Source organism: Pocillopora verrucosa, chromosome 5 (assembly GCF_036669915.1).
Source record: "Pocillopora verrucosa isolate sample1 chromosome 5, ASM3666991v2, whole genome shotgun sequence".
NCBI classification, from domain to species: Eukaryota; Metazoa; Cnidaria; class Anthozoa; order Scleractinia; family Pocilloporidae; genus Pocillopora; species Pocillopora verrucosa.
Genome location: NC_089316.1, coordinates 11,906,921 through 11,934,260, shown reverse-complemented (window position 1 = coordinate 11,934,260; position 27,340 = coordinate 11,906,921). Strand labels below are relative to the sequence as shown.

Here is a 27,340-nt window from a genome sequence, read left to right as displayed (position 1 = left end):
TTATGAAAATCGCCTAAGCTATCATAGGCATTGCCAAGATTTCCATAAGCCCGTCCTTCTCCAGCTTTGTCTCCCACTTCTTTTGCAATTTGTAGATGACGCTCGTGGTAACTGATAGCCTTATGAAAATCGCCTAAGCTATCATAGGCATTGCCAAGATTTCCATAAGCCCGTCCTTCTCCAGCTTTGTCTCCCACTTCTTTTGCAATTTGTAGATCACGCTCGTGGTAACTGATAGCCTTATGAAAATCGCCTAAGCTATCATAGGCATTGCCAAGATTTCCATAAGCCCGTCCTTCTCCAGCTTTGTCTCCCACTTCTTTGCAATTTGTAGATGACGCTCGTGGTAACTGATAGCCTTATGAAAATCGCCTAAGCTATGATAGGCATTGCCAAGATTTCCATAAGCCTGTCCTTCTCCAGCTTTGTCTCCCACTTCTTTTGCAATTTGTAGATGACGCTCGTGGTAACTGATAGCCTTATGAAAATCGCCTAAGCTATCATAGGCATTGCCAAGATTTCCATAAGCCCGTCCTTCTCCAGCTTTGTCTCCCACTTCTTTTGCAATTTGTAGATGACGCTCGTGGTAACTGATAGCCTTATGAAAATCGCCTAAGCTATCATAGGCATTGCCAAGATTTCCATAAGCCCGTCCTTCTCCAGCTTTGTGTCCCACTTCTTTTGCAATTTGTAGATGACGCTCGTGGTAACTGATAGCCTTATGAAATCGCCTAAGCTATGATAGGCATTGCCAAGATTTCCATAAGCCCGTCCTTCTCCAGCTTTGTGTCCCACTTCTTTTGCAATCTGTAGACGACGCTCGTGGTAACTGATAGCCTTATAAAAATCGCCTAAGCTATGATAGGCATTGCCAAGATTTCCATAAGCCCGTCCTTCTATAGCTTTGTCTCCCACTTCTTTTGCAATTTGTAGATGACGCTCGTGGTAACTGATAGCCTTATGAAAATCGCCTAACTTCCGATAGGCATTGCCAAGATTTCCATAAGCCCGTCCTTCTTCAGCTTTGTCTCCCACTTGTTTTGCAACTTGTAGATGACGCTCATGGTTCTCGACTGCCTTATGATAATCGCTTGAATTTTGATGGACAATGCCAAGATTTCTGTAAGTCTCTTCCCTTCCAGCTTTGTCGTTGGGTTTCAACTTTTGTGTATTTTGCAAATTTTCGCCTACCCTCCAATATGAAAAAGGAAAAAATGGCGTTCGTGAGAAGAAAAGAGAAATAATCTAGCAATCATAAATACACAAAAAGTTCTTTCTTCATAGAGATTCTCTTTTGCATTTAGCTTTCCACTTTTTTTTCTTATTCAAATATCCGTACAATTGAATGTAAATAATATTTTTATTTAACAAATGGCCAAATCGATTGGAAACTAACGAAATGTAGATGTTGCTCGATGGATTACACTAAGTTTGACCTTGGATGAATTTATTGCAAATGCTCTTCCGGTCCTTGCCCACAGTTTATTACTAAACTATGGAAAAAAATAGATAATCGTTTCGGGATATCCTTTTCTCCATTTGTTTGAGGCTGGTTTTCACTAATGACGGAGTCGAAGTGGTAAGAGCACTTCTTTTCGCGTGAAAACTGAATATCGGAGTCGACCAGCCTTTGGGTGATGCCTTATCATCGGCCGTTAAGCTTTCTACATAGGAGATTGATATTGAAGTGAAACAATTTATTAAAAAATCACCCGTCGCAGTTTGAGGATAAGTGTTAACAAATGTTTTGTTCCCCCCTCCTTCTACATTCCTAGAAGCACCATAACCTAAACATAGCCACTGCTGGTAGAGAAGAGAAGGGAGAAGGCAACAAGGTTCTTCTAAATGTTTTAGCATGCCTTTGGCAAAAGTGCTTCACATCGCTGATGATTGGAAACAATTAAAAAGTCCCATTTATTGAGCATGACATGAAGAAACTACAGTGGGAAGCCATTGCCTAGGTTCTGCTATATGGTTACCTATGGGCCAATTACTGCCTAGTAAATTTGTTAGATCTTTTGTGGCCTTGTATATTTATGGGGATGAAGTGATCACTTCAGAGACGTTGATATGAAGACTTAGCCAATTTGTAACTACAGAAGATAGAGAGGCATTGGACAAGTGCCTTGGCGATGATTTTAAACCTAATGATGAAGATGTCTTGGAATTTTTACATTATTCAAGTGTTTTAACCCTTTGCATCCTAACATCAGCATACTTTTTTTCCGTACTGTTCTCTATGCATATCCTATGGTGCTGACAAAGAGAATTTGTTTAACAACCAAGAGCCTCTTTAGTTCGTTATCATTTCCTTATTCTCATGATCTTAATGTTTGTTTTAGAGGGGATTCTGATAGGAGAAAATGGTCACTAATCACTCTTAGAGATCAACTGGTGGAGTCCAATTCTCAAGATATTATGCTCTAAGGGAAACTTTCAGTCCCTCGAGACTAAAGCAAGCCGCCAAATTAATTAACAAGTTATTCAGAGCTGAAGAACCAACTGAAGCAGAACTGACATCCTTTGAACAACTGAAACGGTTTATAGAGTCACTGAATTGCAAATCTTTACCCATATTCTCTGGATCTGTACTGGTAGTGATGTGATCACTGTACGTACACAACATAGATGTGCACTTTGCTATCCTTGAAGAGTAGCATTGACGTCCTTTTGCCAGAACATGTAGACCATTGCTAGAACTTCCATCTACATATGAATCATACCCAGCACTGCTTGAGGAGTTCACTAATGTAATGAAAGAGGAGCAAGCCTTGTGGTATTGTTGAGTATGGAAGATGTGAACAATTTGAAATGATCACTCAGAATGCTTTGAAATGAATACTTTGAAATTTCTTCTTAGTTTTTAAATTTTTATGTTCTGCATAACATTTTCACATTACTGGTATAAGGATTTTTTTTAAACACAGAATACAAGTTACTGTTGATGGCATTTTCTAAACTTTCCGAAAGAATAAAGAATTAGGTCACAAATTTATATCTATTCAAATGTCATTACAGTTGTCACTGGCAGTTAGTTTGGTTACAAGTTAGAAAGCCTTTCGAGAGGGATGTAAAATATGCAAGTTTCATGACTACAAATCTAAATTAAAATTTTATCAGCTTATCTCTAATATCACTAAGACTTTAAGTAGTAAGTGTAAGTGGTCATAACAACAAGATTTTAATTGTCAGCCCTTGGAATGCGAAAACTCGGGGTAAAAGGTGACATGTCGCTTTTACTACCATTACGTGTCTTCTAGGAGATCAATGCCTGAATTTTAAATTGCACGAAATACTACATTGATTTCAGTGGACTACTTACACCACCAAATAAATGCATCTACAAAAGTGAAAATGGTTCCATGATAAATCAGTGAAAATAACAGCATCCATCAAGATTACATCAAAATTCAGGAGTCATACTTGAAGTTATCATTAAGGGTCAATTATACTGGTGACAGCCGTTAAAAATGTCATTAATTTCATTTTATACCTCCAGACAAATCGTGAAGCATGAAAATTTTCATCCTCTCTTAGTGTTCAGTGCAATTTTGAAACTATTGAAAAAAAATTATTACCATTTCATTATACAAGCTTCGAACGCAACAGCATAACTTCAGTCTTATTCACTGGTTGATCTTCACAATGTTTTATGTTGTAATTAACACAGCGTCTGCATTAAACTTTCCTATGTGAGGGAGGGATAACAATGATCATGTACAAGTACTTCCATTATCATCAAAGGAAATATCAAAATAATTTTGATTAGACGCTGATAAATGTTAAATTCAATATTGAAACTTTTAATGATCGTCACAATGTTCAGAAAGTGCTTAATTCCATTGTTTCCATCGTCAGAGAGGGGGTCAATCCTATTGTGTAATTACTGTAAGCTGACTGTGTGACCCTGGCACAAAAAACATTGTTTTCTGTTTCAATATCAGTCATAATCACAGTCAATCATTATAATCAATTCCAAATGTCTGCCAATTTCTGCATTAGCCCCACATTTTAGACTGCCTGTAACATGAAAGTGCAGCGCTTGTTATCTGACCGCTTGCTATCTTTAAAAGAACCCATTTTAGCAAGTTATCCATTTGTAGGTTTGCAACATTAGAAAAGCCGTTCTTGTGTAGTAAACCTAGAAAACATAGTAAGCGGTCAGATAACAGGCGATGCACTGTGGAAGTAAAGTGAGGTATTGTTATTGAGAATTTGACTGTATTTTTTAATTCCCAACAGCGGTCGTAAATATTCCCATATAAACTCTTATAATTTCGCCATGACTGCTATTTCGCAAGATGATCATCTCACAGCTGGAACGTGGGCTGCCTATGGTTGGAGATTCCAAGGCATGTTCCTATACTTATCCAGTTTACACTAGTTGCTTGATCATTTCCTTTGCAATAATGTACGCCGGACTCCCTCCTGAACTTGCAGAGAATGCCAATGGAATTTTTTCCTTTGGACAAAGGCATGATACATTTAAAATATCTGACGTCTTTCTTAATAAGACGACTAAAGACAATTCTAACAGCTCAAACAGGTTTGAAGAGGAATTTTGAGACAGTGATAAGCATTGTTGTGTATTCCTAAAGCTTCCTGGCACAGATTTCTAATCCTACATGAACAATGCGTGATAAACGAAAGTCCCTTTCAATGGTGCTCTTTAGAGAATCAACAAACTTTGTAAAGTATTCTGCACTAAGTTGCTCCGCCATTTTGAGAGAAATATTCCGCTTACTAGCTGTTGCTCACCGGCTCAGAAAAAGTAATCGATAATCTCGCATAGTGATTTCTTTTTCTCACGCAACAATTTCTCATTCTCAACAGTTAATATTTAATTCTCAGTATATTGCTACATCAGTTTTTTTCTCGATTAAGGTTTTATCATTTTCGATGGGTAATTTAAAATATCGCATGACAGTTCTTCATTCTCATAAAGTAATGTCCATTTCTGATGTAGTGGTGAAGTAGGCTAATTTCAAATTGTTTTTACGACATAGTCTGGTAACTAATTATTAGCACCAAGCTGAGGCTAAGGGGCGCTTATTTTGAAAGCAAGATCGGAGTGACTGAAAGTCGAATATGAAGTTTTGTGCCATTTCTGTGTGCAAAAATAACTAAAAGGCCGAACCTCAACTTTTCCGAGTTTTCAGGCGAAGAGAGTCTAAGAAAGAAAGGAAGCGCCTTCTGTCGTCGCGCTGATAAGGAGTTCACGTCCATCAAGAACATGCATATATGCTCCGAACACTTTGAGACTAAAAAAGTCGTGAAGACACTTTCTGAAACTAAAAGGTTGACACACGGCACGGTTCCAACAATAGTTAATCAGCTTACAGTCCGTAGAAGTCCAAGTCAACGCGAAAAAAGGTCGAATGAGCGGAGAAAACGAAACGCTAACGAAGACAGCAAAGGAGTACTTCACGCCCAAATTATCCGTGTTTCTACTGAAGTTGCTCTGAATGATCATGGCCACGTCCTTTATAAAAACAAAGTTCATAGAGAAGAAGCTTTCAAAGGAAAGGACTATGAACTGGAAATAGCAGTATCCAGTCGGTTTATCTGTCCCAGCATCAGTTAAATCGTGGTACTTCAGATCCTCCAGATCCTCCACGTACCCCTCAATAAATAAGCAAAAACCCTCAGGACTTTTACACGACCGTAAACAGTCTTCATCGTAACCATCTTTTCCAACCAGATAATGGCAGCTATCGGGAATCCTGAAGTCTGAAATACCGGTGAAGTCATGAGTTCAAAAACTTCAGCGAAAATGGATGGGGAAGTAGTTTTTCTCCTGGCAACGTAATCAACTCGTCGCATTGCTCTGTTTTCTTTTCAAGTTCAGGAACTTTTATTTCAGCTGCGTTCTTGCAAAGCTCTAGCAGTTCTGCCCTTTTCCTACTCTTACCGTTTATAGAAATTTGAATACCCCTTTCCTTTAAGAATTTCCGTAGCTCAGGAACTTTCATATTTGTGAAGAAGGCATCATTCCCTGCCATGTTGAGACGACTCCTATTCCCCTCAGCCTCGACTTGATGCTAAAAATCAGACTTACTCGAAAAATAATTCGAAACTAGCCTATTAAAATCTCACACATCGATCACTGAAATTCGATAGGTAGTTTTGAACTCAACTCAATTTTGTCATGTTTGGCTTGCAACATTAAGGAAAGGTACGTTTTTTCTTGGGGGTAGGGCCGGGGCCTCAGAGGGGAAGGTTATCAATAAAAGTGAGAACCTAAAGGGGAGGGTCATACCTTTCTGTAAGCAATTCAAGCTAAGGGACACACTTTTTCCAGAATTTTTAAACGAGATCTTTTGTGATGTGCTTTCCATTTTACTTATAGTTTAAGTTTTTCTTTTCACCTACTTTGATTTAATTTGGTGTTTTGTTATCGCTTCTATGTTACATTTCTACATTTATATGCCATGGCACATAGTTTTTCTCGGAGGACTCGTGTCCTTTTCCATCCGTATCGAGGCGTACTAGACTCAGGTATCGTTTCTTTAGCCTCTTGCTCCTGTTGACTATCCGCTGCCCGAGTTTCTACTAGATCCAACAATGCGCTCTAGCCGGTCACTGTCAGACTCTGAATTGGAGTCAAGAGGCTGGCTGAAAGTTGTTCTGACTGTCCTCCACAATAGAAGTCAAAATCTTACTGCCAATACGTGCCTTCACCACCTTCACTTTCTCATCTCTCTTTCCTCTAAATGCAATAAAGTTCAAGTTTACCTACTCTAAGGGATGGCGACTGGTTTCTGTGATAGAGATCTTCCTATTCAATGTCATTGTAGCCCTGTTTCTTTATTTCGGCACACTTCCTTTCATTATCTGTTCGCCGCTTATCTTTTCTCATTTCAATGTCAGTTAGATGCTCAATATAATCTGCATCAAGCTTTTCTGAGACAATGTACTTTTCAGAAAACTCTTTGATTGCCTTTTTATCCCCTGCTTTGAGCTTACCCTTTTGAAAGATCTGTTTTATTTGAGCTCAAGGCTGATAATCATCAGGTTTGCGGCCACTCGTAGATGTTTTCGTACGTGGTAGGAGGTGAAAGTCGGGAAGTTTGCTGTAATCGGGATTGGTTCGTGGAGTTCGTGTGCCTGGAGAAGGACTTACAAAGTCTCAAAGTTTATACTTCCATATTCAAACTTCAGCTATACAACGTTAATATCCCACAGTGAATGTTCGCAATTTCTTGTTTCACCTCACACACAGGTAATATCGAGATATATTTACATTCAAACATTTTGCGTTCACAAGCGAAACGTTCCGAGATAACTACGGCATGGAACAAACCACGAAGTAGTTAGGGGAGTGTCGCACTTTGGTCAGTCACCTTAAGGTGGGGGGTCAGGAATTTTTTCTATTAAAAGGGCCAGGAAGAAACGTACCTTGATTCTTTAAGATCGATGAGAGCGACATTGCACCGAGCTTCATCTTCGCGCTGTAATTTCGGTATCACGGCCACTGAGCCGCGAGAACTCGGATTTACTCAGTCCGGCCGATCAACATTACAGAGAAGTACCGAGTCTTACAAATACCTTTGTATATTCTTGTGGTAATAGAGAAAGTTTGTTTCGCAAAATAAACTTCGTTTCGACCGGGCTTAACCGTTGTAAATCAGAAAAAGTGAACCAAGAAGCTTAATTGTCCATAGGATTCAATTTGTGCTATATTTGAAGCCGACAAACATTGGTTTAAGCAGCTTCCATGAAGAAACTGAATATTTTAAGCTGAGTTTGACAAAACAGCTTTAAAACATGTTTAAGCCTTGTTTTGAATGGGGTATAACTCTGTCACTGGCTAATGATGCATCACTTTAAGCAAAACGAGGTGAAAGTATCTACCAAAAGATGGCAGACTGGCCCGCTATTTATTCCGGTGAGACTTTAATTAACAGCCGTCTAAAAGCTACGCAATATTTGCAGCATGATTAAGGTTCTTGTTTCTCCATCTTCACGTCGTTGTACTAATTTTACTTTCAAACAAAATTTAAGGCCATGATCGGTATTTAAAGTTAACTTTCAAATATGTAGCTCTACTCTAAGCATGAAAGACGTTATTGTGGAATAGTGTAATGTTCATATTCAGTGTTTTCAAACCTGAAGAGCTCTCTTGTTCACGATCTCGATCTGTCTCGCCTTGCGGAACCTCCATAGCTAAAAAAAGAACATAAAGGAAAATATTACTTATCTTCCCCAAGCGCTTCAGCGGTCAGTTCATTTTCCTAATTTATCAAGTTAAACAAGCCACAATGCAAAGGAAAAAATCGAAGGTTTCTTTGCACACCTTAATCTCAAAACAATCGTATGTTCAATTTAAAGAATTAAGCCGCGGCTCAATTTAAATAGACGTAAGTATAGTAAGACGCCTAAAGGTGATTCCGTTGGATTCCTGGGAGCTACTAAGTGTAGCATTGAAAGAAATTGTGCAGTTACAGTGTACCATTATTAGTCATTTAGATCAGCCGAAGAAACCACTGTAGAAAATTTTAGTGTTGAAGAAACTGTGACTGTTTTTGTATTTGAAAATAGCGAAGAGTCGCAGCTAAAAAACCTTTTCCTGAAACAAACTGCCCCTCCACCTCCTAATCACCTCGTGTTTCTCAGCGCCTGTTTCATCCCTTCTAAAAGCAACAGCTCGGTAAAAACAATTTCCATCTCCGCTGACAGACTTCTCTCCTTTGAGCCGTGATTTGTTTATCGAAAACGTCAATAAGTACGAAAACAGGCCGTATACACTTTAATACAAATGAAAGACTGTACTTAAGTTAAAGACTGTACCTAAGTTATTTCCTAGAGATTTGTAGTTAAGTTTGTGGTAAGAAAGAAATCGATTAAAACACCACAGCATGGCAAATAAATTCAACTGTCTCCTTTATCTAATCAAAGAATCATGGCCAACTCGTGCATGATGAAACATGGCTGTGAACTTGTAGATACAGGTCTTACTGCAAAGCAAGGTTGCTCTTATTTCAAAAGCCAAGGTTCCGGAATATCACGAAGAGATTCACAATTATGGTAACCATCCAACTCCGCAGAATAATTAACCTATATACAGCCGACAAAAACAGCAAAAAATAGTAACCTGCGTTTATCGAATTTACATTTGCAGAATTCGTTAATTTAGCTGCTGGAATCCAAATCTTTCCTCGCCTGCACAATCCAAACTCCACCATTCTACAATCCTCAATATATCTTTGCATTGTAACGCAATGATCTTTGTTCACACGGTTTTCTCCAGCTTGTATCTGATAAGTTTTCTGCCTCGGAACGAAAATACCTCAGAACGTACTTAATATGACCGGTAGTTTTTTTGACTGAATGAAATTATAGATATGCGGAAATGATTTCCATAGGTTTTCTTTTGTCAGAAATTATTTTCGTCCGCTTCTGATCAATCCAGCCGCCAATGTTTACATAAGATGAAAATCGATAAGATTTTACGTATTCCTATTGACTAGCTTTGCAATTTGTCCATGCAATGAAAAAGAAACACAGCTGGGTTTTCACCATGGTATGCCATACGCATACCACGGAAAAAGGGAAAATTCCTAGCTGCGAGAGACCGGGGGCAGAGGGAATTTCCACCTTCAGAGGCCGAAAAAATCGATTTTGCTTTATTTCACTAAACTGAATTCAAATATTCAACATAACGTTTCCATAAAATAATTCCGAAATCTTTAAAAGCAACCGATTTATTTAAAAAAACGTATTTTAAAATGAAAGTTAATAAATTAGGAAGGTGTCATAATCTCGGACCTGGACGCATCCCCTGGGCGAGTTCACGTTGAGGCTCGATTTTCGTTTAAATGTAATCCCATATCTTGTTTACCTCGGGCACTTTAAAAAAATCACTCGTAGAAGCTCTTTGCTTGTGGAAAAATCTTTGCTCACGGAAAAATCAAGAGCGGAAAAAAGTCCTTAGTAAAAAAAAAAAGAAAAAAAAGGCCCGTAGAAGAAAGAAAGAGTACCATTCTGTAAAGAAAAGAAAAATATTCCTTTGTAAAAGAGACATGTTATGTCGGAGCTCAACGATGGCGTCCATATTTCGAACAAAGCAGTCGCCGTCCAACCAAACTTTGCCATACACAATGTTAAAAACGAGGTTTCCTTTTCTTTATTGAAGCCTGGATACAAAGACAACAACAATTGCCTCGAATCGTAATTTTAAAAGCTGTCTGTCGATTTGTTGTCTTGCTCCTCAGCACATTTTTCGGCTTCTCCATGTTTGCCGCGGGCTTTTCTTTGCTTTGGCAACTTTGCTCCTTATTGTGTCGCCCTCCTCAACGCTCCACCGAGCGATCGAGAATCTTGATCCATCGTCATTGACGCCAGGAGGTGCAGTTGTCCCATTGTTTGCGGTTTCAGAAGGCGAGATGATCTCCTGGCGTGGGGAGATATTGTTTGCGAACCTCTATGAGCTAAAATCTCGAATTTGATTTTAGGAGGAATACGACAAATTTGAGCGAAATTATAGGGTACATAGATTTGTCTGATTTTCGTCAAATTTTACCAAAACATTCCAGGAATAATGACAAAGGATGTGTGGGGAAATCGTGATATTTGAAATATTTGTCCTGTGGCGTCCATTTACGCAACACGCCTCACATATTTTTAGTTACTCCAACTTTATGGATGATGATCATGTCTAAAAGTACACTCCGAGTGACCACGCGTGACCACGAGTGATTGTGACCACGAGTGACCAAGAATGACCACGAGTAAAAAAACGAAAACAGAATCAATCAATAACTAAAATAAAAATAATTGATTAGCTAAGAAAAATATTCAAGTGAATTTTATGGGAAATATTAAAGGAAAAAGAACTATGGGGCTGACCGACATTCCGCAAAGGAAACTACTTTGCGGTACTGACGACTATCGACTCAAGTGAATCAAGTTAATCCCCTGACACTTGATTTATGGGGAGTGTATCATATATCTGTACGTCTCACATGTTGCTGGTGAAGATGACGTTCTTGAGAGGCAAGTAATTGTTAAAGGTAAGCCAAATTTGCTGTTGTTGGTTTAAGAATGAATTTATAATCATTGAGAATTCTCTGAGATAATGCACTTATCAGCGGCCATCCCGTGGGGTTGACCCCGGAGAACCCCCAGGCATTTGCACCAAGACATTCGCAAATTCCACCTACCCAAGGCCAATATTCTTCCACAAAAAGCTACCACTGTCCCTACCCCGGGGAGCATAATTTGAAAGGAATTCCAAGTTGTAACGTAATTTTCTGCATAGTTTTTAATAAAAGTTTAACAATAATATATATAGTTAGCAAAATATGAATAATTCAAACAGATGACAGTATAAATATTCAACACCTAATCATCAAAAGATTAGCATGGAAGAGATCATAGATTTCTAGCGCTATGTTAGGGAAGGATGACCAACAAAAGGGGACAGATTTACGGGAGAATCGTAAGACACGCTTACCTTTTTCTCCGTCGCCATTTTGGAAGCCGTTCACCGGTAATACCCAGTCCCCGCGGTCCGGATCTTTCATTTTTGAAGATAGCGGCGATGTTACAAATCCCTCGGGTCTTTCCCCGTGTATCTCGCATCGGAAGTGCAAAAGCGGTCCAATGCCCCCGTCCCGGGCCAAAAATTGGCGACAAAGGTCAGAAAATCCCGCGCTATTTCCCCGTATGTCCCCGGGGTCAACCCCCCGGGATGGCCGCTGATAAGTGCATAAGATGCATCATTCCTCTAACTTGGGACATGCTACATGATTATCGGCTGTAAATTTGAGCGGTGATTTGAGAAATTATCTTGTTCATCGATGCAAAATGTTGAGTAAATCAGGTTGAATAATTTTGCGCGATACCCGGGAGCAAATGTGTGTAATGGTCATGCAAAATTAATTTAATTAATAGATCCTTAAAACATTTTCAAAAGTCATTTATTACGGCAAAACGATACGATTGCGTTACTTCAGTCGACAGCTTAAAGGTCAAACTATGAATGAAGCGTTGACGACTAGACTTATTACTAGACTTATTACAGATTACAAGGAACAAATCACATTCGAACTTAACAGAAATTTAGATCTTGTTATGAGCTTTCAAAAAAACGTACAATAAAATCACGTTTATTTCACTTTTATTCGCGGTTTTTAATGAATGAGGGCTACAGTTCTTTTTCCTTTAATACTTCACTTAAATTCCCTGAGATATTTTTCTAATTATTATTTTATTTTAGGTAACAATTAATAAATTTTACTAGTCACGCAATTAAACACCGGCAACACTCGATCGAGAGAGATGTGGATTTATATGTAGTCACAAAATGCTCAAAAAAAAAATACTGTAATTTACGATAGAAGCAAGCAAATAATCATAGAGATCTGCAGATTATTCTGAAAGTTTTATTTAGCAGAAAGCATGAACAACGCGCTTGAATAATTCCTACGGAAAGTCTACGGGTCACGCAACAGATGTTAGTTTGGCGGAGTTCTGCATGGAAATGTTCGATGGCGGTAAGTGACAACGACAACACTATTTTAATGTTATTTTCGGGATAGCAGCACAGTTTTTAGTTTGATTGAGCTATTGATATTTGCTCTCGAGTGAGAGCGCAGAATTTCTCGTCTGTGAAAGCCGAAGTTACAGCACACTGGAACTTGTGATAATGTCAACCAACACGCAGCGTATGACTTTAAAATCCCCTGAAATGAGCAGTGATGACGACAAACAATCAAGTTATAGACTAATGGATGTTTTGTGCCGTACAAAAGCCATATTTGCTGATTTCAGCAAATCTCCATAGTAATAAACGACAGAAAAAAAAGCTACGATTTTCTCATTAATTTTTCGCCTACACGCATCTCAGTAAGCGTGAAATTCTCCATTCCTACGAAAAATCTTGAAAGTTCTTCGCATTTTTTAGCTTTCTTGATCAACCATCTCGTATAGAGAGCTAAAAAATGTAGGTTTATTTTGTCAAGTGACCGCCTAGATCCAGAATTGCGTGACTGGTGTAGTTGAGAGAAGCTTGTCACAGTCGCAGATTTTAAAAGGCATTCAACACAAAAATACGGTAGTGCCTGGATATTTTTTTGACGGTTTTCGGAGATGAAATGATGGATTATAAAGGGAAATTAAGATTAGTGTTGTAGCTTTCTGGCAAGGGGAGATATTTGACCTCAAAGTTGTTAAATATTTGGATGAATCGAAAAGGAAGGTCTAAGAACACAGTCGTTTATTTGCCTCTGTTGATTGACAAGCCGTCGAACAAATTGACTGATACTTGCGTTGGACATTTACTAAGGATGTAATAATATGTGTGCAAACCCTCAGAGTAATTGGTTAAATACCATGGCAGTGAAAGCTTCATACATTTTACCTATTTTGAAGCGATTTCCCTGATGAAAACCAAGAAAAACCGGGGGGGGGGGGGGGTTGTCTATCTTCCCCAAGAAAAAACCAAAACAGAAACCAATTTGTCTTTTTGAGTTTTGGGGTAGATCCTTTAAACTGGCCAATTTCATTGAAATCGGTGAGATGGTGTGTAGCACGACTGCCTGGTGCTGTCGTGGACACACTTCAGCTTTGTTTTGAATGGGGTATAACCCTGTTCCTGGCTAGTGATACATCTCTTTCAGGAGAATGAGGTGAAAATATCCACTAAAAGATAGCAGACTAGCCCGCAGTTTTTTTTTTCTGGTTAGGCTCTAATTAACAGCTCTGAAAGCCACGTAATATTTTCAGCACGATTAAGTTTCATGTTTCTCCATCCTCATGTCGTTGTACATGGTCAAGGTCATGATCAATATTTACAGTAAACTTGCAATATGTGGTAGCTCTACTCTAAGCATAAAAGAATTTATTGTAGACAATCTTGAGTGAAAATGAAAATGAAACTTCATGAGTTGGATTTCACATAATAAATATTCCAGAGACAGAAAGTGGGATGCCTTCTCGATTGCGGTGATTTGGAAGTTTTACCCAGCATCCTTAGATTGTATTTACCCATTGCTATAACAGTAAACATGGTGAAATATTTTTTAAAACCGAGTAAATGTGTAAACTCTTCATTACCAGTCAATGTGACTGTCTAAAGAGGGTGTGAATGGGGTTAACCGACTAGCGAAAAAGGGCGAAAAATACTGCCGACTACCAACAAAACGAGAAAAAAATTACCGACTACCGACAGAAAAAAAATTAACCGACTACCGACATGGGCCGACATTATCGACATTTGTTTTCAGAAAGTTAAGATCAGCAGAGAATTTTGTATTTTTTCTAGTTTACGAAATAACCACATTTAAGTTAGCTATAGAATTTCCTGTCATCTTCTTACTTTTTGGCCGGAAGAGCGCGGGATCATTTTACAGAACAATTTCCGGTACTCAAGCCCACGAAACCTCCCACTGTAATAGCGGAATTCGCAGAGCGTAGCCCCATAATTATACAAAGTAGTAGTAGTTACCCATCAAACCGAAAAAATTTGGACTTATGACTGTACGGGTACCCGTACAAGGCGCTACTTTTAACATGCGTGGTCAAACCGGGGTCTAGTCCTAGCCGTGGCAAGGCGTTCTACCCTTGAGACATGCGGGAAAAAAGAAATGCGAGGTCCGCTTTTAAGCTTGGCTAAATATATGCATTATTTCAATCACGTTGATTGTTCATACGGTCCAGCCGTGTTAGCCATGGGTGGAATCATAAAAGTGATAGCGAGTTTTTTTTTTCCGAAAAGGCGAAGAAGTCGCAATCGAACTCCACCGTAGCCGGGTTCCGGTCGACGAAGATAAACAGACAAAGGTATTCGAATTTAAAAAAACATCTCACAGAATTTTGGGGATTGAAGGAGCAAGCTCTTCAGTTTGAAATTGGTGGTTTCTCGCTGAAGCTCTTTCGCCTGACAAAATCGTCCACGGGGAAGTGCGAGAGCTTTGCTATAGTAACAGATGGGCAGTGGTAACTAGAACTGCCAAACTTAATATCTGATGAAGGCAGCAGTGAGCTCAACTGAGAGCTTGCTTCCTTGAGTTCACGACACTCTTAGTTTGCTCTGAAAATGGTTCACATGCAAGCATACCGAGCTCCTGAGCCCCCGAGCCGAATTTTTCCCGAGTGCGTCTCTTTCCAAATGTTCTAACAATAGTATAAGCGCTCTGAAGTTTCTCATCAACATTTCCGAGAAAACGAAAGCTAACGACCGCGCGCTCGAATGTTTATTCAACATCTTGAACCCTTACGTTATCTTCAGACTCTATTAACCTCGATCTTCGTTTTGCTATTTATCAGAATCACGTAGGACTTTATACACGATGATAGTTATACTGAAGCAGGTTGTTCGGGGCATATCTGCAATCGAGGGTACTACAAACAACGACTGTCATCAAAGTATCTTCTAAATTGCTGCACCTAGTCTTACCTGGAACACAGAGGTAAGGATTCAACCAATCTGTTTCTCAAATCTCTTGGGAAAATTAATCCACAGCGAGAGTTCCTTTCCTTCGACAGAGGTGTAAAACTAAATGATTTGTAGATAACTGTAGAGCACTTTTACAAACAAGAAATTCGATGGGATGAGAGGTGAGAGACGAATGACATTCGATTCATCGCCTCGTCTGGCTCCTAGAATTTGAGTATGTAATCCTGACATTCGCACAATTAAAAAGATCACATGACCTTGACAACAGAAATCAAATTTCATAACTGTCACGCGACCACTTGTCAAGGTCTTTGCCCGTTACATTCCGACCCCTATATTTATTCAGTGGGTAAATTTGATTCCTTGTGTTTATCTTGGTTAAATCGTTGTCATTTTCATGATTGTCCCAAGATAAGTTAAACCGACAAATTTTCTCAAAATAAGAAACCTGTTTGCGACTCTGAGTCAGTGGATAAGAGACAAGCGAAGAACCGGGCGAGTTAAAGTTCCTGATCTCACGGCAGCTTTTTTGCTCATTTCCATCAACCAAGAGCATAAAGAAAATTAAGGCTAACATCAGCCCTGCCCCCCTTCCCACCCATTAAGAATAAATGGCGCATTTTGGGTAATTCCGCCCTATTCTTGTTTTTAAGTTCTTCACTAAATGCGTGACTGAGCTCACAGGTAGCCCACGCTCGCACAGTTAGCCATCATAACTGTACAAATATGATAACTATTTTGGCCGACGAGCGAAATATGAGGATGTCTGAGAATAAACTGTTGCATACTTAACCCAGAAATTTTAAATACTTTTGAACAAAGAACTTTCAGTTGCCTCTATATTGTTTGCTCGTTTGAATTTTGTAAGTTTCTTAAAGCTGATTTACGGCCGCATAGGTAATTTTAAGTCCCCTCTCTTGCCTCTCTCAACTGCGAGCTAATCAGCCGCAAAACAGCCTTGAAAATTCGAAAAAAGTTGTTGTCTTTGTTTTTGATCAAAACGGAATCAAACTTTCAAGTTGAGAATGTACTATTCCAATCCTTTAAGTTCCACAACACAAATATACCGAAAGCTAGCGATTATGAGCTCAGTGATTACACAACTTCGTAAGAGTTTTAGGAAGAGCTTTTAAATGGAGGGGCCTATATCCGAGGGGGTTTATAAACGGAGGGGCCTACGTCCGTGGGGGCTTGTGAAAGTACTAGAAAGAGTGAAAGAAGCTGAACGCTGATCAAAATACGTTTTGCATTTATTGGTTTTTAATTAAGCTTCAAAACGTCGAAATAACTCAAACTCGTTTCATTACATTTAAAACAGGATTTTTTCAAAAAACTAACAACACGAACAAAACTGTAAGATAAAAAACGCGGAAGTTCAGATTTCCCCCTCGAAGTTCATCTTTGCTCTCCTAGTATTTAATATTTTTCTTTTGTATTTTGTAATTTATTTTTGTTCAAAGGTAGATGTGCATTTAACCTGAAAGGGGGGGGGGAGGGCTTATAAATGGGGGTTGGGGGATCGTAAGCAGCAGTTTACAGAATTTATATCTTTGCCGTATTTATATACTAACAGAGTGTTAATGAAAAAGCTTGGGCTTCTTGTGGTGTCTTACGGTGTAACTGGGGTATTGTACTCCTTTCTGTTACAAAAACCAACTGAGGTGAAATGAACCATGGCTATTTTTAGTTGATTAGATACTCTTTCCAAAAGCTTGGAAAAAAGAGCTACAATTGGATATAACAAATCCTTATCAGCATCACACAGTGCAACTGCCATTTTGACATCTCAGGGACAGAGGATGTGGACACTGAGGTAGAAATATTAAAACTTGTGGATTTCAGACATGATTAGAATACACAGGTTCAATAACAAGCCATCAAACTAAGTTAAAACTTGACTTTTTTATGATCATAAGCCCAGTATTCTTTTTAATGACTGATCTTTGTGTGCTTCATGGGTTCAACTGCCCAGCATTTTAGCTTCTATTTCAGTTTTAAAATATAATCTCACTATTTAAATAAAATGTAAAAAGGACACAACATACTCAGTATGCCAAGTAATTCTCATATATTTCATATTAGCAGTAATCTTTTTAAGTTTCCACAAGCCCAAAAGTCTCCTTACTACATTTTTCATCCCAGACAAAAAATGAGTGGGTTCCCTGTGGTGTCTTTTGTCTCTGAACTTTGCTGCAACAGGTGTGGTTGTTCTCTCTTTTCAATTTTCCACAATTCAATTTTCTTTGCCTGCAACAAAAATACATCATCAAACAAGAGGGAAACTTCAGAGAGATAAAAAAATAAAATACATGATAAAAAATTCATTGATAAGAATCCCTATTTAATTAACATCTTGTCCCATAGGAAAAAAAAAAGGCCAGGCACACCAAGTTTTCTACTGTTTAAACATTAACTTTCTCAGAACCTTTAACCCCAAATAGTAACAAGCAACTAATTTCTCTTTGCTTTTTTTGGGTTAAAACAGACAATACCAAATGCATGTGAGGATTCTATAATATCATTGTGCTTCTACAATTTCCTTGGCTGACAGTGTGTTCTTGCAGGAATTGGCACATGTGAGCACAGGGTGCAGATGGGAAATGTGTATAACAGCATAATTAACAGTAACATAAGCATCATCTTCCAAATATGATGAATTTTATTTCTTTTTTTCTATTGCTCAATTCTATGAATCTAGTTTAATCTCACATGTATTTGTAAGGGAAATCCCATGAGCTCAAGTACATTTCTTAATTAAAAGGTATGAGTGATGTTTAGAAAGCTTTGGTAATTGCACAAGCTATGGGAGTGCTTTTTGGAAACCTTTCACAACAAATTATGAGTAACCATAAATTATGAAATGCAAGACCTTTTTGTTCTTTTTTATGTATGCAGATATGTTCTGAACAAAACCTCATACAAGTACTGCTTTTTGTAATTAGAGATGTAGATAATTATATTGTGTGATTTGATAATTCATTAGAATGAAGAGGGTGATGGACACATCAAATTTTAAAGTTTTTTTCTTTAACAATGGAAAAGTTTAGTGCTGTTTAGTTATTTTCAAAAGCTTTCATTTCAAGCCAGTGTGTGGTATGGAAAACCTGTAACTTAATAAGAAACTTATTAAGTTATTTTCAAATTCATACACAATGGACCAATCAAGAATGAAACATTTTGTTTCAGTATATAATGGTTATCATTAGATTATTTTGAAGGTAGTATTTGAATTTAAGTAAACAAAGTATATTACAGTCCTATGACTAAGTGACTTGCTGTATTCTCTTATCTCAAGTCCCTAATTTTTGCAAATGACTGTTGACTGTTGGGGAGAAAATAACAAAAAAGGACACCAACAATTTGACAATGAAAAGTTAAACCCCATTCCTCTCTTGCTGTAAGACAGTACCCACCACATGATAAAAGTATGAATCTGATTAATTCTGATTAAAGCTGACTAATTTGAGAGTATATATTAGAGTTTGAGAGAACATGTTTAAGTATGTAAGTACTCAAAATTACTTTTAAATTTTTTAATATCACGATTTTATACCTCTCAAATCAAAACAATTTTTATTTGACCCTGATTTTCCCCTTTGCCTTCTGCTCAAGGAACATTTGAGAGTCTTGGAAAAAAAAAAACATTGTTTCCCTTGAAGCTAGTCGTTACAAACCCAATATGTTCAAGTTCATTAACAAAGTTTGACCTGAAACAAACTCTGGACAGGTATATGGCAAAGAATGTATTGTATTGAAAAACCAAGGCTTCCTTTTTCTATAACCCTTCTCTCTGCTGAGAACTTAACCCTGTTCACTTGGCTTTACTAAACTATACTTGTTTGTCTAAGTATTTAATCACTTGGCTCACTTTTGCTGTAGTATTCACTCAGTACAACAGATGTGCGAGAGCTACTTTTATCACACGGAAAAGAATGCTTGATTTATCATGGGTTTTATGCTAGTAAATTAGATATAATTGGTTGTTGCTAGGTGATAATCAGAACAGAAGTCAAACAATTCCCACAATTAAATTGTGCTTTGTCTTTTGATAACAAGAATTATTCTATACATCTGTCACCGAGTTGAAGATATAGTACTGTCAAGCAACATGAAGTCTCTGCCATCCCTGACAGGACACTTTTGGGGCCCCCTTTGACTATCTTGAGCCTGGTCAGTCTACCAGGAAACTTGCTGCTAATGTCTTAAACAGGCTTTAAGACCTTTAAACTCCTTATCACAGGCATGTTTCATGTTGTCTTTCTGAAACATTAACAGCATCCATAAAGAAGGGCCTGAAAAAATCTAAAAAAGAACCATTGAGGAGATAAAATATCTAAAACAATTTGACAAATTTCTGGTTGAGCATTAAAACGATCTCAAGCATATTCTCAGAAATATTATAAACAACCTGTGTCAGATCAGGTTTTCAGTTGAGTAAGTCAACTCTCAAATCTCAGAAGTAAAAGGAGCAAGATTTCAGGTAGTTGGCTACGAGGAGACAATTTGGGACAGATCTGAACACTATAATAATCTTTTTACTTGTCTTACACAGTGCTATTCATAACATTGATTGAGCCTAAAAACAATTAATCTAATATTTCTAAGTTTTTCCATGACCTTGGTCTGTGATTGGCTAAAATACTAGCACTATATTCAACCAATCAGAAACAAAAACATCAATTTAGTTTCTTGTATTTAGCAGTGGCCAAAGTTAGTTTCTCTCTGTTTTTTTATTCCTTCTTTTTTCATGTTTTAAAATCTTAAGTACAAAACCACACATTACACTTACACTTACAATACATCATGATACATCATGATCAGCTACCTTACTTTTACAAAAAAAATTGATGATCAATAAGTTCCATTATAATCCGACAAATACAATTATTTGCTTGTGGGCAATTGGTCTAAGCCCATCACATGACAGAATGTCCCATAGCTAAAACTGGGAGATATGCAAGAATATACCTATTGTTGAAAAATATTTGAAGGATAATAAACATAAAAGAGGGAAGCTGTAATATAATTTATAAAATAAACTTGACAGGCATGAGCATTCTTTTCTCCAACAAAGGCATGGGTTGTCAAAGGCTACCAATTGGGTTGTCATCCATTATATACTGAGCCAAAAAAAATCAGAATTGCAGGCAACCAAAATTAGACAGCTCTTCAGGACAAATTTATTGGGTAATATCTTATCATCGGTATTATCAAGAAGTAGGTATGCAGGCGATGGGGGAAATTATAGACTGAAGGGAACTGCAAGATGTTGGAGACTTGCTCAGCAAAGTTGATAAGCTGAACAAAACAACAGCATCATTGGTTCAAAAAAGATAAATGAAAGAGAAAAAAGATACAAATTTAGTGGTTTGTGGGAATCACAGTCCCAGAGGTGCTCCTGATGGCCAAACATACTTTTAACAGTCCAAAAAGAAACACGCTCTTTAATATACTTCCAAAGAAAATTTTAAAAAACTGAAGAATCAAAGCAAGGTGAACAATTGAAGCAGTTGCTAAAATAAATTACAAATAATAATTTACTTTAGATATAAAAAACAAAATAAAGGAGAACAAAAGACACTAACAAATGTTGTACAAGATCCAGGGAGGATGTTTCATTTCAGTGGTGAACCAAAGAATCCATTCTGCACTTAATTAATTTAACCACAAGTTGCATTATGCTGAAGGGTAAATTGAAACAAAATAAAGCAAAACAAGAAAAACAATAAATAAAAAAAACCTGAAGATAAATTTGTCCTGAAGAATTCATTTTAAGCAGCAACTACATGTAACTGCTATTTTTCCATGGAGAAAAACATAAGTAAATCCTTAGCACTATGTAAGCTTAATTAGCCATTTAACTCCCAGAAGTGATGAACATGAAACTTCTCCTGATAATATCCTCACATTATCCAGCAAACAGGTAACAAGAATCCTGAAACTTATCAGAGAAAAGTTATGCTGATTTAACAAATTCTTACAACTAATTTACAAGACAATGTGTAGCAGCTAGAGGAGAGAATTAACAATCAGATCTTGGGGGTTAAAGGGTTAAAAAGAAACAAACCAAACCTCACGTGCCTTCGATGTCATTTTTTCATTCTAGGTTCAAAATAACTTTCCTGTTGAGTAATTTGTCACGATTAAGATTAATACGAGCAATACTCAGAAAAAGAAACGTAAGCATAAAATGGAACAATCCCTAGCTGCAACCCGTAGCAGCAACGTGTACCGGCATTTGAGTAACCAGGTCTTGGACAATCTTGAAGCTGACTTCGTTGAAACGTACATATCCTTGTGTTAACTACACGCACTACTTCAGCGTAGAGAACACGATGAGTCGACTAAAATCTTACCTCTATTTTGCAATCAGCAAGAGGCTTCGCCAAACCTGAGATTCTTCTGTTATCTTTTCCCTTGGAGCTCATTATTTCGGGTAAATTTGGTAAAGTTTCCGCACAGCCCCATACTATTGTAAAACAAATCTGTTTTCCCAACGGAAATGTATTGTTTTTGTCATTGTTTTCTCTGTTCAAGAACTGAATGCATAATGTAGGATGGGGCTGTGCGGAAATTTTACCGTAAATTTTCATTCTCCTTTGTCCGCCATCTTTAACTACGCACAATGTATCCTGAGTAATTTGAGTGGTATGCTCAACTTGGCTTGAAGCAACAAAGCGGAAATGAATTGGGCTACAACCGGAAGTTGGGAATCACTTGTCTTTGTGATATGTACTAACAGACTGCCTTAGAGCTTTCTTAAAGACGCTTACAAAATTCTGCCAAAACCAAAATGTAGGAGACTTAAGGACGAAAAAAATTATGAATGGTTGATTTTCTTCAACCAAGGTTTTGGCAGATGGAAAACTTTTGCTAAAGGCATGGTCCATCGAATAATTTCCACGATTGCAGTAAACTCGGCGTGAAATGCTTGTGTGGCAAAAAACTTTTCAGCCTGACTTCGTTTACCCGGTTGTTAAATTTATGAACGACTCGTCACAATATCGCGACGTTGATATATGTTGTTTTAAGCCCGTCTCAGTATTGGCCATCTGGGGCAAACTCCGACCTTTTCTTCTATTTTTGGAAATAACGCATCATTGCCGCAAGCATCTTTACAACGATCTCAATCATTTTCAATCTATTATCTTTGTATTTAATTCGGCTTCTCGGAGCTATTGTCTAAGAGATTGGCCTCTTTACCATACACGTTGTTGTATTCGCAAAAAAAACCGACATTTGAAAACAACGGCTTGAGCGCTAGAGGCGACTTCACTGTTAACCCGGCTACGTTTCATCATTCCTTAGGGATTTTAGTTCTAATAGCCCAATTTAATTTTTGTGCACAACCTGTGAATCAAATCTATGAAGTAAAATATTGTATCCTTCCTCTAGTAGTTTATAAGAATGAGTTTGCTAGTACCTGTATGGCTCTACACAATGATATTTTCCAGGCTCCAAAAAAATCCCTTTCCTAATTAACATTTCCCTTAAATCAAATGGCTTGCTAAAATCCTCAGTCCCTCGTCCTGACAGCCCAGCCTCGTGAACTAGTCGGCAACAGGTGTGAGAATCAAATGAGTGAAAGAAATAAGCCACCCTGTTCCCTTACACACCTTTCTCAATGCCGTTCGCTTAGTTTGAATGTGGCATTTAAGACATTTTGTATATACTACACATTTTTTTATTTAGCCAGGGCACCTGCATAATTATTTCATAATGGTGTTCATAAGAAAATGGTTGGGTTGAAATACATCATAATATTTTGCCAGCAGGTAACTGTATTAATGAAAAAATGTTTAAAAAAAAGTACGCATTCAATGTATATCCTGAGTTTTGCATCAAGTTGGCCAATTTTAACAAATACTCAAGCCCTTTTAAAACCTCTTATGTTAAAATTTTGTCAGAGTGAACTAGTGAAAGTCTTAGTTGATGGTCAAATGAATACTTTTTCAGATCAATAAAATGTATTGTTGTTTTTCATGGTAACCGTGATGTTGCCACAACTCCAGTTTCCAGGACAGAATTTGATGGAGGCTATCATATCAGACTTTCGAATCTCTTTCATGGGTCAATAGCAATATCGACTCAACTTTAAAACTAAATATAAAACTTAATTGATCTTTGGATTAGTTTCTGTAATGCACAAAGATATTCTAGTTCTAGCCCGTCTTCGTTGAAATCTAACTTTCGCAGCGTAAGAACCAGATGGTTGACAAATTTAGAATTTCAGTCGCAAGAGTTGCCAGGATAGAGGACGGTTTAAAGACATGTACATTGATATGCAATTACAGCATAGGTCTTTGCAGCCAGAGCACTTGAAAGAGGAGAATTTTTAAAAACATCGACAAGAGTTGAAATGTGACTTTTCTTTTTAATTTTCTACGCTTATCGGAGGAGTTTGACAGTTTAGAGAAAAACCGTTGAAGTAAACAGTCATAATGGCGACACCAGGAGAAGGTATAAGAGATTTTAAGTAGGATTCTGGCACATTGTTTCAGTGACTACTGATCCCGCGTGTAAACCCTTTAATGGACCGGTGATATCTAGATCTTAACTCGAAGTCGTTTAACGTCGTTTCATTCTGTCTAAACCAAAATTAACAAACACGGGCAATAAAATATCATTTCAACCGATACAGAAATCTAAGGAAGAAAACATTCTATATTCTGGACAATCCGTTCAAACAGTAAGGAACGTCAACGAAACTCTTTAGCTGCTTGAAAATACCGCTGACTAGCACGCATGTTGATATGTTGATCACTTTGCAAGTTGTGAGAATATCGTCCTTCCGTTCCACATCTCGTTAACTCGCTTCGAGAGCCAGTGCATAGGAATTTTTAGAAGTTGAAGGGCTGGAAAATAAACTGACTGGAACTCCGCTTTTAGGGTTGGCTAAATAAATCTATATTATATTTGACAGGGACCACTCGTCGAAGCAGGGGTGAGCTTGTTGTTGAACTTTCAATGGGGCGAAACCTCTATAAACCACAAAGAATCATGGGAGTTAAACCTGAGAAAGAGACATTTTGTATTTGATTTTTGCTGAACTTTCACACTTTTTAAGAACAAAAAGGTAGCTCAGCATCTACAAATTTTATTCTAAGGCCGTTACACGTTTTATACTTATCCACCACACTGAGACAAGGGGAATCTCGCTCTATACAAAATTACGCTGTTAATTCAAGCTAACCACAAACGATTAATTTTAACTCAAATAGTGTCTAGCATCTAATTTTTCCTTACAGTGTCAACATAATCAAAAATTAAGAACACGAGAATATAGTAACTGATCTCTAACTTAAGAAGCTCTTAACTGTTAAACCAATTATCTTTGTCTGTTCCTTGGGAAATGCACAGAGAATAATAAGGAGAAAATACATTCTAATTTCAAGCTGTGAAATACGAAATAAGATGCTTGAGGGTAGTAATGTGCTTCACATGTTCTGGACGACAGAGCTAAACAACGAAATGCTACGTCACAGTTATACGGTCAATAACACGGGCTCAAGCGCTCGAGGTTAAAATTCAGCGAAATTTGCGGCGAAAAATAGAGCTGGCATTTAAAACCAAGGCATTTTGTTGTCGTTGAAGGAATTTACCTATTTCCAGTGTTGTCCAAAGAAGAAAATAAAATTCTAAAAATATCTAAGGGGTGTACAAAGCTTTTGGGAGTTATTCTGGAAGTTATTCTGTAAAAAAACGCCTAGAATCTATAGCATAGCACATCGAACGTGCAAACGACTCAAAATCCGCGCCAAAGCGTAGCGCATGCGCAGACGTTATTCAGCTCTGTCGTTCTGGAAAAAATACGGGTAAATATGTTTTTTTTAAAGAGATAATCTTTCCCCTATCTTGAATCGCAAGGAAAAGGAACGACTTACTAAGCGCGAATGCTCGACACAGACGCTCTTTAGAGTACTCACAAAGATATTTGACGTAATACAGAAACGACTCAGTCTCTATCGTATATGACTAAGGAGAGTCATTTCCTACAATCTCATCGCAACAATACTGCTTTGCTAGACGTTTACATTCCACCAATTTGTGACACAAGGTATCGTACAAAACTTTGTAAGTAGCTTCGCAGCCTCCTTTTTGTTTCCAAGCCATTAACATTTTATAAGCCTTCTCTGCCAGCTCCTTATTGGCTTGATCAAAGTCATCTATTGCAGCTTCGTTGAATCCCAGGCGTCTTCCTAATGTCTTCCATTTTCCTGCAAGTTCCCTGGACAGACATTCCAACTCCTCATCTGATGGTTCACCATCTTTAACATAATGAGGATAACAAACCAAACCTGAGGATAACAACGGAAGGAGAATAAAAAATTAGAAAAGGGATGTTTCAAGGCTTTGGCGAATAGCAAACAGTTGTGGCGAAAGGTGACTTCTCACCTTTTAATATCATTCAATACCGAATCGTCTGCCCTAAAGATTGTCAAGCTTGAGCGAGGATACATTTGCAGCGGCAGGGGAACCATTTTCCCAACCCATACATAAAAAAAAAAATAAAAACGCTTAGGAAGTTTTCCAGACTCATTATCTATTTCTGACCTCTTATTCGCGTATGGCCCGACAAGCATCTTGAAAATGGAGGTCATTAACGTCTCTTAGCTATAGTCTCCAGCCGTTAACGCTGGAATAGGTTAATGTAGTTCAAGATACACGGGTGTTGGATTACTGATAGAGCCCACTTTTAATTCATTATTTTTTATTCGCTTATAAAAGTGGGTAAAGAGGATGTCTAAGAAATATAATGCCAGTCTTTCTGCATAAACAAGTTTTACCATACATAAACGCGTGAAAACAACATGCAAACTTGAAAAAAATACAATTAAAAAGGGAAATCCATCGCGACATTTTCAATCTCGGTACTACCTGTAGATTGGTGTATCTTCTTTCTAGGAGGTGCAACAGGGCTGCATAACGATGATTCTGAATTTGGATGCTTTACGATTGAATGTTTCACACTTTGGGAGGAGATACCTGCAGAATAATGGGGTTAATTAGATGGCTGGGTTGAGAACTAATGCAAGTTTTATGGCGCTGATGGTTCAGAAACGTTGATGTGGTGATCCTGGACTGTGATCATTCGGGTAAGACCCGGCGTTCACAAATTAAAGTGGTAGGTTTTGTCGATTTCTCTTATAAGTAACAATGGGTATTGACAAATTAGACGAAGGGGGCAGTAATATTGAAAAAATATTCGATTCAAGATTTCATTTGAAAAGCAATAGCAGGTGCAAAGGATTCATCACTGTCAGAGTTACTCCATCATTTTAATGATACAGCCAACGGAATAATTTTTTTGTAGAATTACACTTCTTTGTGTCTTTCCTAAGACGTTTTGTGTTTTATTCGTTTTCAGCATCAAAGTCCCTGCAAGGAGGGACGCACGCACCGTGGCCTGCTTTAAGTTTACTGAAACATAACAGAGACAATAAGCCATCATTGTTGAGCGTGAGGGGGGCACGGCCCGATTTATTAACACATGAAGTAAGGCAGGTTATTATGACTATCCATTGAGAACACGTGCTTTGTCACTAAAAACTACATTTTAAAAATCCATAGAGCCTACATTTCTGAATTTACATATTTTAGAACAAGATGACTGGTCTTAAGTAGTTGTATTTATTCGAACGACATATTTTAGAACAAGATGACTAGTCTAGTAAATTGTACTTATTCGAACAACAACAAAACCTACAACAAAAACAACAACTTACCACTTCCTTCTTCAAAGTCAGAGGTGACAGGAATAGAAGCCTGAATGGAGGAAGGAAAATTTGCAATATTACGGGTGCGTATGTGGTGAATAGAAATGAGGAAATAAATAAAATTACTAATTAATCAGAAAAAGGAAAATTAATTAAGAAAAAAGGCAGAGGCATAGAAAGGGACTTTAAAGCAACTGAAAAGTAAAGTAATCACAAAATCAAA

At 37.7% G+C, this 27,340-nt stretch overlaps 1 protein-coding gene and 2 long non-coding RNA genes across 4 annotated transcripts in view; all 3 read right to left on the bottom strand.

Moving 5' to 3' along the window:
- Positions 1–794: 794 nt before the first annotated feature.
- Positions 795–15,595, bottom strand: LOC131769438 (uncharacterized). Its single transcript, XR_010717625.1, has 3 exons — positions 15,401–15,595; positions 8,110–8,166; positions 795–1,187 (listed from the first exon to the last, which is right to left on the bottom strand). It is a non-coding gene; the product is annotated as an uncharacterized lncRNA (long non-coding RNA).
- A 1,856-nt stretch (positions 15,596–17,451) lies between these two features.
- On the bottom strand, positions 17,452–22,003 carry LOC136281339 (uncharacterized). Of its 2 annotated transcripts, XR_010717690.1 has the most exons (3): positions 21,757–22,003; positions 19,593–19,702; positions 17,452–17,647 (listed from the first exon to the last, which is right to left on the bottom strand). It is a non-coding gene; the product is annotated as an uncharacterized lncRNA (long non-coding RNA). The 2 variants fall into 2 exon arrangements; XR_010717689.1 differs by lacking the exon at positions 21,757–22,003 and having other exon boundaries at positions 19,593–21,466.
- Positions 22,004–24,459: 2,456 nt separating this feature from the next.
- LOC131769437 (tetratricopeptide repeat protein 28-like) overlaps positions 24,460–27,340 on the bottom strand; it is a 65,332-nt gene continuing 62,451 nt past the window's right edge. Inside the window, exons 14-15 of the mRNA XM_066166371.1 lie at positions 26,279–26,386; positions 24,460–25,698 (exon numbers count right to left, since the gene is read on the bottom strand). Of these exons, the coding sequence (XP_066022468.1) occupies positions 25,376–25,698; positions 26,279–26,386 (431 nt within the window). The 3' untranslated portion in view covers positions 24,460–25,375. The remainder of the gene's footprint in view (positions 25,699–26,278; positions 26,387–27,340) is intronic.